This window comes from Dermacentor andersoni, chromosome 5, assembly GCF_023375885.2.
Source record: "Dermacentor andersoni chromosome 5, qqDerAnde1_hic_scaffold, whole genome shotgun sequence".
In the NCBI taxonomy this organism is placed as follows: domain Eukaryota; kingdom Metazoa; phylum Arthropoda; class Arachnida; order Ixodida; family Ixodidae; genus Dermacentor; species Dermacentor andersoni.
In genome coordinates, this window is record NC_092818.1 from 122,833,983 (window position 1) to 122,848,793 (window position 14,811).

At 45.0% G+C, this 14,811-nt stretch overlaps 1 protein-coding gene across 3 annotated transcripts in view; it reads left to right on the forward strand.

The window, feature by feature from the left end:
• Positions 1 to 14,811, forward strand: part of LOC129385056 (uncharacterized) — a 298,581-nt gene that overhangs the window by 141,844 nt on the left and 141,926 nt on the right. For 2 of the 3 annotated variants that reach the window (XM_055070963.1, XM_055070962.1), the window contains exon 2: positions 6,149 to 6,340. In XM_055070963.1, coding sequence (XP_054926938.1) covers positions 6,308 to 6,340 — 33 coding nt within the window. In that variant the 5' untranslated portion in view covers positions 6,149 to 6,307. Of the gene's footprint in view, positions 1 to 5,944; positions 6,341 to 14,811 lie in introns of those variants that run through there. The other variant, XM_055070961.1, reaches the window with a different exon arrangement.

Sequence of the window (14,811 nt, forward strand, 5' to 3'; positions counted from 1 at the left end):
CTGATAAGGCAGTATACAAACCAAGAGAGTAAAAAAAAAAGATAACTTCGCGCGCACTCAAAAATTTTGGGCACCTTAGTCATTTGAGACTTTCAGCTACCACAGGGCAAAATACGTCAATCAGCACTCAGCTGAGACTTCCGTTCCAGCAATTGCCCTAACTATAGAAATGGGGACGTCTGCAGTTTAGTGTTCGTTGTAAAAAGTGATATGCAGGCAGAGTGTGGATCTACTGGACAGTCGTTTTAAAAATTTTGGTCGATGGTGTACAGACCCAAGTCCCATAGGGTGGCGCTTTCTGGATTTAAAATGTGAATCCTAAAAGCTATGCCTTCGCTTGTTGAAAGTGGCGGAAACGATTTCGAGAGTCGGGAACATGTCATTGAAGTCGGGTTTTCGACACAAGACATCGTAAACATGCGAAACTAAAATCTAGTGATATTTCTTGATTGGCCAATAATTAGCAAGACCAACAGGCAAATTCGGTAATATTAGGCGACCATACTTAAAGCGCTAAAGATACAAGCCTTTCAAGCTGTGCGCAAAGTCTCTGGCGAATTAAGTTTGGTAAATGGTTTCATAAAAGGCTCACCATGGCCGTGTTTTGAAGGAGCGCGGGTTATTTGGATGGCTGAGAAAGAAACCTGTAATACCAAAATAGGATAAATAGGACTTTCGCGCAATATCTACTTTGACCTACAAAGAAAGCAAGGCTTAACTGAACTGTTAATAATCGATGGTAGCGGACAGCATAACTCGAGTCCTTGGGCTGGATCATTCGAGATGGCGGACATACGCAAAGAAGAAATCAAAACACATTGTCAACTAATTACCAAAACTCACTAACAGATTTTTTCTAAATAATTTACTGCACTTATTGCAACTGACGAATTGTAGCCGGTAAGGTTGCAATGTATATCCACTTGGAAGAAATTTTGAGGATGCAACGAGTCCCGAGATATGCGCCATCAAACTTGCGGTAAAAATACAGTGTTGTTCTACTTTGTTAACGCAACACTTCTTTGTGCATTGAAGCAAAAATATAACTTGAACACCCGTGTATTTTGTCGCACACTTTAGGAAGGAATATCTCAAAACTGTGTGTGATAGTGAAAATTCATTCTAAGTGGATACGCCTTGGAACATCACCGGCTACAATTAGTAAATGCAGTATGCCCCGTAAAGTAATTAACGAAGACGCTATTAGTTTAACATCACTTTACCACTCTCGTATTAGTCTAAAGGTTGATGAAATTAAGCCTTAGCCGTCAATATCACCGCTAACTATCGTCAATAAAAGCAACGAACACCGAAAGCTTCGCTTACATCGATTCCTGCAGTGCGTGGTATCTGCATAATTTTACATTATTCTTGTCGTTTCATGATGTTACATTACGCAAGCAACCACAATATAATATTAGTGGTCGCTTAAGCTGCCGTTAGGACTGAACTTCCCCTTTCCCGCCTAATATTCGACTTCATTCTTGTCCTCCTAGAGCTAAGTGCTATCGCGGGTATTTTCAATGCTCCATATATAGGAAAGTTTCTTCAAGGTTGCTATACACGCTGTATTTAAGCCGAAAACTTTGTCTACAAAGGACAAAAAAGTTTACGAATACTTGCAGGTTAAAAAAAAACTACTTCTCTGAATAGATTAGGTTAGGAGGAAAAACTTGTATTGTCACCGGCGTCTTGCAAGCAACGAAACTTAAGTTTCCGACGCTGCCGTCTAAGCCAGGTTAATAGATAAGTTGGCGCGCTACTCCCCTTGCTCCTGCCGTATCCGCTGGTCCTAAGTTTAGTGATAACATTAAGGTGAGCTATAAACAAAGAGAAAGTGAAAGCAGTCAGCGGCAAAACATGCCTAATTTATCCGAATAGAAGCAACACTACCAAAGGAAGAAACACACAACTTTTAAGTGATACTTTTAGACAGGTGGGTGTACGAATGCAGGGAGCGTATAATAGTTCTATGAAAACTGTTTATTACTTCTTCAGGATGATCAATGCCGATAATATTTTTCTTATTTCTGGTTTTTCCTTTAACAGTGAAATCTGCACAGAGGTTTCGTTCTTGGCGTAACCTTGGGTGCGAGCGAGTTTAGCATGTGCATTCTTTTATTCGCGTTACGAAGTAAGCGCCGTTTCAAGTGGTCCACCCCTCGGGGTAGGTGAAAAGACGTAGTCCGCGTATAGCATACGCAGCTGTTAACATCTCGGCCAAATTTTGCAGTCGTTTGCGCAGCATACACCTTGTAAGCCGAGCGCGAAGTCACCTTTTTCTAAAACGCTCTCTTTTCAACGGAAGCCTTCTCCTCAATCTTTTCTGAACGTTTTATCTCGTAACATGACCGATTGCCATACGCGGCTGCTATTGGTGAATTGTCAGGCTGACATCAATCAAGAAGGGAGTTTGAATAAGTGCGCTTCTTCCTAGTCTTACTGTGTATGCTTATTGCCACAGTTTAATGAATTCAATTATGGGGTTTTACGTGCCAAAACCACTTTCTGATTATGAGGCATGCCGTAGTGGAGGACTCCGGAAATTTCGACCAACTGGGGTTCTTTAACGTGCACCTAAATCTAAGTACACGGGTGTTTTCGCATTTCGCCCCCATCGAAATGCGGCCGCCATGGCCGGGATTCAATCCCGCGACCTCGTGCTCAGCAGCCTAACACCACAGTTTAATGAAGAGGCTGAAGTAAGCAATAACCGACTTTCGAATTTCTAAAATAATTACGGACTTTCGGAAGAAGACGACTGACGCATGCTCACGCTTGGCCGTGGCCGCCCGCGTAGGAATTAGGCTTTGGCCACCCTGCTTATTGGTGTCGAAGCCGTCGGTTCTCACTAATTTAGACTAGTTTTGAACCCTCTGCTAGCCTCGAACCAGGTGAAACTTAAGGTCAGACCGCCCGCACGCTAGCCAGCGCGGGCTGGAAGCTCCCAGTTAGGGGCCTTGGTAGACTTCGCTTCGTATTGAGCTACTGATCGCTCTTCAAAATGCGCAAATTGGACTTGGCTACTAACCGTCGGTCAAGCTGCTGCAGGACAAAGCCGGTCCACGCCGCGTAGCACGGGGAGATTGGAGCATATGAGTGCTCCAATCTTACTTCTCATCAGCTGGTTTGCTCCGTAAGATCAATGGCGAGGAAATGAAACTGACTTTCAATGAGTAGCATGGGATGGCATCAAATTTTCCCACACCACCGAGTTTCCATGGTTACGTAATTTAGAGCTATAAATTCTCTCCTCAATGATAGCGCTGATTACGGTCTATGCTTTCTACAAATATTTAAACGAACAATTTTTTAAACATTTAGCAGCATCCTTAATAGTGACCATCGGTCATCCATGACACCTGCAATGATTGATTGGACTAACAATACGTAAGTTTGCTCCTTCGAACGCTTATCTGGCCACTTTCTTAGTCCTTTCCGTAGTTTTATCAAATCTGCATCACTCATAACAAAGTTATTTGATCTTGTAATCGCCCCTGTAAACTGATAAAGCGTGTCCTTCTCCAGAGAAATTTCGTTGAGTTGTTGAGTTGAGTGGTTGTAGGCTACTGGTGGGATTAGGTTTGCAGTTGCTGCCGGCAATTGCTCCACCATAGCGACACTTAAAATACATAAATCATATAAATCAGACCCAGACCTCACTACTACACATAGTCACTCCCAAGGTCACCATGTGGAGGCCAAATCCGTGTCCTGCAGGTAATCTAAAAGAAGGCGACAAACCTCCTTCCTATCTAACTGGTTCCCGCGCGGGAAAACAATGTCCTGAAGAGAACTGTGAGGAATTCCTGTCTTCTTGAGGGACCCGAATAACACACTCCTTTCCGAGTTATACAGAGTACAGTACATAAGGTAATGTTCTATGCCACCACACACACCACACGTTGAACATAATGGAGGCAACGCCAGGCCAGTCTTGTACATCCACGCAGGGGTGCGAGCAGAGCCCGTGCGCATGCGCAGCAGTAAAGTGGCTTGGTTTCTATTGAGACCCTTAGTCACACATGGCTTGTGAGGTGAGCTCCACAAATAACTGAAGTGGCATGACACCGCTTCTCTGAAAAATCTCTTGGCGTCTTGAGGCACTTTTCTCAACGGCTTCCCAGACAGCGCTCTATGGGCGAGGCTGTCCGCCATCTCGTTGCCTATGATACCTATGTGCGAGGGCACCCATTGGAATCACATGGGGTCATCTAAGAGGTTTCTAGTCGAAAACGAGCTCCCAGTTCCGAAACTACAGACATCGGAATCTAGTGGTGATTGTTTTCACGGAAGTCGTCCTCTTTCGTGGATAAAAGCTATGCTTGTGCGGGGCACTTGCCGTTGTATAAATAACCATGCAAAAGGTTGTGCATGGGCTGTAACTTGTGGAAGAGAAAAAAAAATGGCAAAAAAGCCACACAAGAAAAAGAATCACACCAAACACACGTGATTAAAGTGGTATGGAAAATTATCTCTTTACCTTCTCTCATTAGCCAGCCCTACCGTTTAATAGTATTAGAAAACAACGGTAGGGGCTTGTCACTGCCGGCAGAGCCGTTTTTGTAGTAGAATACATTTAGCGCCCCATTTGCAGTTCAGTGCCTAAATTCAAGACAAAGTATAAAACACAGGATTGAAGACGACACGGCGAATTCAATGCAGTTATTGAATTTAAATGACGTGAAGCTTGTATGAGTTAGTGAGTGGCATGAGTAGCTGTTCACATGAGCGCAGCCTCCTTGCCTGCAGCTTTTAGTTATTTGTGTGATGAGGATGAAGGCGATGTACCATGCTTAGCGAGGAAAGAACGTTGGTGAGAGGTGTTTACACAGAATACAACGACACATAGCTACGTGCTTTGTGTCAACGTGAGACACGCCCATTACGAGGGATTGGCCAAGTATCAGTGCATACTCAGTGGCTCACAGCCAATGACTCCAGAATGGGGCAGGCCAAATTGAGCAAACTTAAAGAAGACGTGCTATTTAATGCCCAATACCACTGAAGGTCTGTGCGCTTAAAAGACACGTACCTATGAACTTACATTATGGCCACTAGCTGTCGCGCTTTATTATTTGATTGCGCCGACCACGGATTGGGTCACTGTCACTACTTTGTCGGTCAGTATTCACGAATGAATACCTTGTCAACGGCAATAAAATTATTAGGACAGCTTGATGACTGGCATAAAAGGCTGTGAAAAGCTCTCTGTGTATCAGGAACGCTCGGAATAATTGCACTGCTGACGGACACAAGCCATTTTGTGAGAGAACTGGCTTTCGGCTAACGACTCACTCGTTCCCTCATATTTGGTCTCTTCAAGCCGCTATGTTGCTGTTCCCCCTCTGCCTTCATCACTTCAGTGAAAGTCCCGCAGGAACAACTACCGTATTACACGCCAAATTTGCAGCGCCAGCGTTCTGACTGCTACCGAACCCGAAAAATAATGCAGATATGTCATAACTCAAAAATTTGCACATTTTAACTGCGGTCACAGTCAGGACAAATGATATGTCTAAATATTTCTTCCCGTGTTGGGGAGAATTCGGAAGTTAAGTGTTTAAACTGCACTGCTTCAAAGGGAACAAGTGTAAGCCTTTCCATTACGCCAACAATCAGTTAATTCAGTGTTTCTGTTTTCTGCCGTGTTTGTATATTGTTTGTAAATATACCATAAATTGGTACCATTTATTTTCCTGTATTTGCTGCCATGATTAAGACTGCGTGCTCGCAGCTTTACACTGCGACGTACACGGCAATATTACTGCTTTATTTGTGACTGAGTAAACACGTGAGCCTGCCACGTTATCGCTGTGAATGAATGATGGATATTCTGCTTACTGGAGTGCACATCTATTAGCCAAATGGATCATTCGCAAGAACGGGCTTTAGTTATATGCACCTTTTTTGTTGATGTAGACATTTGAAATGTTTGACGAGTTATTGATTCCACTGGAGTGGTAAAATATGCCCGAGGAGCGAGTAGATTATCATCTCTAGTTTTATAACATGTGAGGGAAAATATCAAGAAGAAAAAAGAAGAACAGACCTCCCCGGCGTTAAAATTTCTGTCCAAGTCATATCGTCGTGAAACGCTTTAAGAGGGTCAATATTGTTGTGATAGGTTTTTTTTTCTTTTTCCCAGGGCGGGGAAAGAAAGGAAAGGGCCACTAGCATCGTAAAGCACACGGAGATGGCAAGCAGCCTGCCTACAGCCTTTCCTGCTATAAAAGCTAAGCCTCTCCAATGGAGGTCATAGCACTTCCGCCTTTTCGCGGTGGTTGTGAAACATTGATTTCCTGGAATGGCGCTGAAGCTGGGCTCCTTGGATCAAAAGGTGAGAGCCAAAGGAGCCCGGGTGAAAAGCGGGTGGTAGTGTGGAAGAATTGCACCAAGGCGAACGAACAGGAATTCGTGTCTCCGAGAAATAATAAAAACTAAAGAAAACGTATATTTTCTGAAAATCCTACAAAGCAAAGTACCTATCACTTGGTGTGCCGGAATGGACCGCCGCTTGCAATTCGACGGTGCCAACTTTGCCTAGAGTTCACAGAGGGCAACAAAAGATAGGCAGCGCGTGCGTGAAAGGTCGTTGAGTCGCACGTGTGCCTTATGCAGAACGCCGCACGTGACAAAGATCCCCATGGGATCCAAGCGAGGCGCGACCTTTGAAGAACAGCTGAAAAGCTAGGAATAGTGCTGCACGTTTAGTAGAAAGAGTGCCAACCGGGAGTCGGTCTTGTTGACTCCCTCCTTGTTTTGAAAGCGCTCCCTTCCTGATTCTCCGCCTGATGCGTAACTTTTACGCCTTTTGGCCGCGAGTTCCGCTTTTTCCAGTATTTTAGAAGCGTAAGGAGATCATACATCCCCTTCTATTTAGCACACATTGCTGAAGCTCATGGGGTTATTTCCGCCTTGAAATGTAGCTTGCATCAGCTAATAGCTTTAAAGGCTGGCTCGCTTGGTTTACATCTACGGATCAAACGCTTTTGTGTTGAAAGGCTTAGCTACAAAAGACAACTCCCGCTGGTGGTAGCTCTGTGATTTTCTGATGTGAAAGTGGGGTTATCGTAAGAGAATTTACTTTATTAAACTTATAGTACGTTCACTTTCGTGCCACAAGGGCTGTGGGCTTAATGTACTACGTAGGCGCCGCAGAGAATATCATATTGTGGAAGGAGCAGAGAACGTTTCTAGTTTTATTTTGATGTCTATAGAATAAACGTAGGTAATTTCGGTTTCTCGATTAGCTAATCTATCGTGGGGGAACAAAAAAGACAGAAAATAGAGAAACAGTTCAGCAAAAAAAAAAAATAGGAGAAATCCGCTAGGCATGAACCCAACAAATAAGGTCGCTGGAGGTTAACGGCAACGATCAAAAGATTGGAGCAATCCATAACTTAACATTCCGGCTTCGCCTGAATTCCGAATCCGCATACAGGATAGTGAAAGTACAAGTATCGAGGTTCAACGCGTTTTTGATGGAAGTGCTTATTTATTTTTTGTGCATCGTTTAGCCATATAGTGCAGCCTGATAACCCTTGTAAACATTTTTTATATATATACTACTATCCGTCAACTGGACATGGTGCGCCTATAGTGCATAATTAAAAGCTTATTCGGAGCGGTGGCCATTTCCAGCGCGTTTCTTCGCGCTCACAAAAGTGGCGTACGCTTGCCTAGCACCCTCTTCCCCTTTCCTACCTATAGGCGTAATTTTAATCGGACGCGGTTACGACATGGCCGGCGCGAAAGGCCTCGGCTCATGAAAGATGCAAGGTGCCGGAGCGAAATCAGAACCGGCAGTGAAGTGAATAATTGGTTTACTCCGGCTACCCCCATCCCTGCCTGACGATGTTAGCTCGGCGTAGGTTGTCGCAAGAAATAACATTAATCGTTTATTCGCTATGAGTTGGCTCTTTGAGTGTCTGTCAAGACGGTGTTGTGGCAGTTTTGGCAGTTGCTTCGTCAACCTTCGAAAGGTCACCTTCTCTCAGTAAGTGAGTGATTTAGGCAGACTATTCAATGGCAGGTCAAGGTAAGCATGCATCGTTCGCACACAGCTAATTAAAAAGCTAGGCCACGTTTCTTCCCTACCACAGTACGTGATTGACACAAGCGGGCTGAACGTTTGGAGCGGTATTGATGCATCCGTGCTACCATCTCTTTGTCAGATACCAGTACAATGCTCACTATTCAATGTCACGCTGGTAGCAATGTGCCTTGTCCTATTGTGATCACAGAAAAGGTCGGGCAAAAAAACCTTGCATTTAGGCCGTTGCTTGCCCAACCAGAGTACAACTTCAAGTCACCTGATGAGTTGATCATAGATGCGAATTCTTTAGTCGAGGATAGGAAAAAGCGATGAATAAAGCGTGAGCACTGAGGTAGAAGAAATTAACTTCATGACGCAACGAGAGAGTCCGACACATATGTTGGTAACTTTACTAAAAAACTTCGCTCTTCTACTTCAAAATGCTGTGAAATATTTTTTCAAATGGAGAAATAGAAATACTCCATCTGATCTTCATTTTTTTCTTCACCCTTACAACAAGGCAAGGTCGCACCGTAATCAAACCTGCCATATAATTTATTCCGCTTTGAAAGCCCCCAACAAAAAGAAAATATTGGTGTTCTTATTTTTGCGTATTCAGGTGCTCCTAGAGCGCAGCTCCTAGGGGCCAATTCCTGCGGCAAGCGTCGGCATCGGCGTCGTTCCTCTGCGTTTCATAACCGAGCGAACGAGCACAGCAAAGGACGAAAGAGCGATCGTGGAGCGCGGATGGAAGACGTCGATAACGAACAGAGCGCGATGAGGAAAGCGGAGGAGGAGGGTGAAGCTGAACCATGAGGCGGAACGCAGAGGAAGAAGGTATCTCGAAACTGTGAGAAGAAAAGCGTGGTGCCGCGCAAAAGGGGCTTTGCGGCGACGATGGCTACGAGATCGCGCCAGAGTAGCGCACGTCGTCTGTTCACCGATGACGCCAGCGATACCATATGTGGAAACAAAGCGCTGTAAGAGCGGAGGTTTGGCTGTGGCGGCTGGTGTGACTCGCGCCCACGTGTCGCCCACGTGCTGCCTCTCGCGATGTCCCGATTAGCGAGGCAGCCACGCCGCACTCTGCTCCGTTTGCAACCAGTCGCACGAGACAGATTGCCCGTGTCAGCCAGTATATCGCGAAATAAAAACACGTGTACAGCTGCGCTCAAATTTCGCATTAGGGAGTATCGTAATCGTCGATGATTTCTCGTGTGTGTTGTGTTATCCAGGGAACATTTCCTTTCCTAATGTTTGCAGTAAATTGCAGAAACGGCAGTAAATGATTTGAACGTATTCCCTATACACAATATGCGCCATTCCTATTGCATTATTTTTGCTTTATTTAAAGGAAAGAACACGTGAACATTATGCAGCGAAGTCTGCACAGGAGGGTTTCCCAATGTTTTAGAACCTCGGAGGGGGTCCGTGGCCTGCGTAATAAATCAACAGGCTTCCCGCTTCTGGTCCCTTTCTGTTCTTCCAGATGCGGACATATTTACGTCCGCTTCAAGGGTCATAGTCCTGAGTCACGGTTTTCTAGGTGTTTGATCTGCATCCTGTCTTCTGCTTCTCTGTCATTCTTTAATGTGTTAGCGTATTTGGGGTACTTCAACCACTTCAGGGGTTTACTTGTTTTAACTATCTACTCGTATGTTTGGATGCTTTTATCTATGTATATATCAAACCGTTTTCCTGCCTACCAGGGTCACTCGGTAGTCCGTGGTGACTGGTCGAATTGGTAGCGCATCGGACTGCTGTGCTTAGAGAGCATGGTTCGAAATCGACCATCGGACCCATTTGGCTCAGTTAGTAAGTGGAAATGTGTACATACGTGCCACTCTAGCGAATCTCTTTCACGCTGACATGAGTCACTGTAAATGCAGGAATGGGTACGTACCGCTGCTCGAAGAAACTCTGGGAAACCGACTTGAGCACTGGGTACGTGACACTCGGTCTGTGCTCGTCCACAATCAAACTCCTTGATGCCAACTTGGGTCATTGGGTATTTGCCACTCGGTGTCTTCTGGTCCTCAATGAACATCTTTCAAGACAATTTGGGTCAGTGAGTATGTGCCAGTAGGATCTCTTAAATTTTTCCTTCACTGAGCGGAACGGCACCCACGTCACAATGGTTCCTCAAAGACATCAACGCGTCACATTAGCAAGCTTCGCCAAAAATGCACTGGATGTGTGCCGCTTTTAATGAAGGCATTTCACGCCAACGCTTCACGGAGCTGGGCCATGAATGCATTGGGTATGTACGGCTCTTCAATGAACCTCTCGCCAACATGGCTCCCTGAGTATGTTCCACTGAGTGTTCGGCCAGCAGAGAAACAATTCTCTGCGTTCGCAGGCACCGACGCACCACGCATCTCGTATCGGTGGCCACGCGTGGACTTCTCGGCAGTGCCACCAGATGGAGCAGAGCGTACAGGAAAAAGCGGGAAAGAGGTGCCCGGTTGTCGCATGATGCGTTCCACAGAGATCGCACGCACCGGCACGCCGTGCGTTTCGAAAATTACGCGTAGCTTCGTGATGGTGCTACTAGATTGCGCCCAGTATTCTTAGGGAAGAGCTTCGTCGCGCAACCCCCCACTCTGTTTATAACGGGATGCTGATATCCATCCATCCATCCATCCATCCGTCTGTCCGTCCGTCCGTCCGTCCGTCCGTCCGTCCGTCCGTCCGTCCGTCCGTCCGTCCGTCCGTCCGTCCGTTCGTTCGTTCGTTCGTTCGTTCGTTCGTCCGTCCGTCCGTCCGTCCGTCCGTCCGTCCGTCCGTTCGTTCGTTCGTTCGTTCGTTCGTTCGTTCGTTCGTTCGTTCGTTCGTTCGTTCGTTCGTTCGTTCGTTCGTTCATTCATTCATTCATTCATTCATCGATCGATCGATCGATCGAAGCTCGAAAGACGTATTTCTAAGTATTTCTACAGTATTTCTAAGTATACGACCTTCACGCGCAGAGGTCCTAACATGTCACATGTTGCTGTACCGTATGATGTAGCGAGCAAAAATAAAGCTCTGTAGTGTAGCCAATAATCAGCCAGTTACGCCCGGAACTATACACAGATGCGTAAGGATATTGCCTGTGTACGCCTCGTACGTTCGGCAGTGCCGCAACCAGCTTGTGAGATGGGGTAAAATCATTCCATTAGATGCTCATACAGTATGTGTGGGCTATGCGCTTGTATGCCTGCGTCTTCGTTCACAGCTTTCTCCACTTCTTACATGGGCACGCTGGCCAAGTGCGTCGCTAGCGCTGCCACTGGCAGCAGCACTTACATCACCAGTAACCCTATAAACGTCAGCCCTCAGTGATATCTATAGAGGGCAGTGGCAGTACCGCTACATGGCGTTCGTTGTAAAGAACAAGAAGAAGGAGAAGTTTATTCTTTCTTTCAAGATACAAAAAATGTGACGCAAGAGCTAAAGGCATATAGCCTGACAAAGGCTCTTGATCCAGATAGCATTTCAAGCCACAAATCAGCCGTCGCAGACGCCAACATTTGTTGGTTGGACAGGCAAATTTGTTATAGTAGTGTTCGTTGTTGAAGTGTTTACAGTCCATATTGTGGGGCGCTGCCATGAACCGTGGCCATCATCGTCATAATGGCCGCTCCGGTGCATGCGCCAGTAGTTGGGTATCATTAATTTTGTGTCATAGGCGTTTATGGAAACTCTTTACGTGCACGTCAACGGCAAGCTGAAATTAATGTTCTATACTTACACTGCACCTTATGGAGTATGTGTTCAGTGCTATATATGAGCTAGACTATGCACTTGCAGAATTTCTCGCTTTCCCAGAACAGCAAGACATTGCGTTCGCGGCGGTCCGAGACTAAAACATTTGATAGAGCTTATGAATTAATGCTGCCGTGCACCGACCACCTGAGCAGCGAATTCCCTTTACATTTACAGGAGTTGTGAAAAACAAACGCAGCCAGTTGTAGGGAAAGCAGACCATATGTGCACGCACGCACACGCGCACACGCAAACATGTAAACACACACACACACAGACACATGCACAGGCTCTCTCTCAAACGCTTTCGCTAACACAAACTGACGCACTCTCACGCAAAGACATTCACGCGCGCACGCATGCATGCATATGTAAAAGAAATTAAGTGTACAAGTTGATGTACGAAACATTTCAACGCAAAACTTTCTTCTACCTCTTAGCATTCAGGCCTCCGCAAATGCTAGCGCCTCAAACAATTGTTTTACAGACCATTCAGCATTGCAAGTCTCACTGTGAACATTGCGTCTGCGTAAAAAAAGAAACAACAATGTAGTGAACTTTTCCCGCATTATTATTTTTCTCTTTCAACGTACAATATAACAAATTACGTGGTCAGAGAATCAAATTGTAAATCGCACTCGGGTTCAACATTTCGTTACTGCTGTTAATTCATCCTCTATGTTATTTTTTTCAATCAATTAGGTACTTTCTAGTTTCTTTCCACAATCCAGGACTACACTAGCTAAGGCGAGCGATGTAAGATCTGTTATGTAGTTGGAAGGCGCAGGCTTTTCTTCACCGCATTCTCCACAAAGTTTAACTTATTCGATTTTCAGGGGGCGATAACACTAGTTGAAACGTGCGCACTCTTTAAATCAGGCAATTTTCGCAAAGATCTACGAGCAGTTACTTAAATAAATAAAAATTTTAATTCGTGTAGCATGAGACTGTGCGTTTGAGAAATGGCTCGATTGGAAGCAAGCGTCCATACGGTCAAGTTTCTATTCCAGCTGAATCAGACTAACAATAGGCAAATGAATGTCAAACATTCAGACCAAGAAGGTGTGTTGTTCAGCGGTCGTCTTAAACGACCAGCAAGAAATAGATCAGGGCGTGATCGCACGTACAGCTTTTGTTTTCACAAGTTTCTCAGAAGCCATCACAGCGAAGAATTTCTTGCCTTGCCCCTATAATGCGTGGTGCCCGTCGAATAACGAACATCTATCAACGCTAGACGAAAATCGAACCAGTTCCTCATTTGTGCTTTTTTATTTTTCTAGAGGCTGTCCGGAGGGTGGCCTAATGAGAATTCAAAACATCTTCCTCTTGGCTACGCCTGTACATGTTGAATGAAGTGCGATGCACAAAATAAAAAAAAAAGAAAGACGGAACGGTAGCGGAGGTTGGGCCATGGCCACGAGCCCCTGCGCACACTGCAACCGCTGCAAGTGACCTACTGCCCCGGGTACCTTTGTGAAATACCTCATAAAAGAAGCAATGGGTATGACACCGAGGACGAAATGTTATCTCGCTAATTGCATTTGCGTGTAATTAAAATTCTAGGAATTTGCGTGCCAAATTTACGATATGAACGTATCTGATTTTCTCCGAGTGTGGTTCTTTAAGGTGCACCCGATTCACTGTACACTACCGTTTCTGCATTTCGGCCCCGTCGAAATGCGGCAACCGCGGCCGGGGTTTGATCCCGCACCCTCGGACTGTAGATGCGCTGCGCCAAACGCACAAGGCTACCGCGTCGGGTGTATTACTGAGTAATTGTTAATTTAATAATTGTTGTTATATACTCTTCACTCCTAACGTTCCTAACACTCTCAACTCATGATACTTTCAACACCTGTACTTTCATCGCAGCCTAAAATTTCACTCTCTGAGAGTTGAACGTTTAAACATCAAAAATCGGTCAATTATTGCCGCAGCTCCACGTTCCCTATGCAGCACAACAGTACAATAGAAATAAAGTCATGGCCAAAAGCTCTGTGTTGCTAGGGATCCTGGGTTTTGTTTTTGTGATGCTCCAATTTATGCGAAATATAAAAAAAATTATTTGAATTTCCTCGATTTTGATTTGCAGCGCTACGCTTAGGCACTTGAAAGCATGATCCAGGTGACGTTGCACAACAGGGGCTGATATTGTTTCCCTTTTGAAAAGCGTCGCTAATAGCAGCAGGGCTTTGAATTGTTGAACGTTGCGCAGTATTGTGCAATACGCCTGTCATCATTGCAGAGAGGTCTGGCAATTCGGCAACGAAAGCAACTGCACTGCGTTCTTACGTAAGCCTTGAGAGTGCATTTTCTTCTTTGGCATTACAGGAATAGCATAACGCATTTCTTTACATAATTACATGATTATCTCTGGGCTCTTGATAAGCGGCCTGTGCGTTGGAACCTTTTTGTCTGGTGTAATGTGTGTCAGCTCTTTCCTATCATTCCTGCCGTCGAGGTTTTTATGAGAGTCGGAAAATCGTATGCCAGGCAACGTGGTGCGTTTACGAAAACGTTCTCTTCTCGTAATGGTGGCAGCCTTGATCACCATTGTTCCAACTTTGCCTTAATGACTTCGTATGTCAAGTTCATTATTCATGTGTGATGTTGCTTACTAAAAAAATCCAGTACATTTAAGTTCTTGGCAATAAACAAGAAAGATAAAAGAAACATGTGGCGTAGTCTCCTTTGCTGGGGCGTTCTGAATAGCAAGTACATAACAAGACTGAACGAAAAATCTCAGACGTGCTCATGTGTGGCTGCAGGGAAGAGAACTTGCATCATAAACTGGCACACTAACACTAGGGAAGCACATAGCAAAGTCACATACAACGTGTTTCGTTGAGCGCTGTTACCCTCTGTGCGCCAACAATTAAACTCTTCTCTCTACTGTATCTATTATTTAGCTCGTATTTTGTTCTAACGTACTCGTATTGTATGGTTCAGAAAAAAATAATGTTGTCTTTGGTTTTGCTGTGACGGAGATTGCTTATAGCATTAAGGCGGGGGAAAATGGGCTGGAAGCA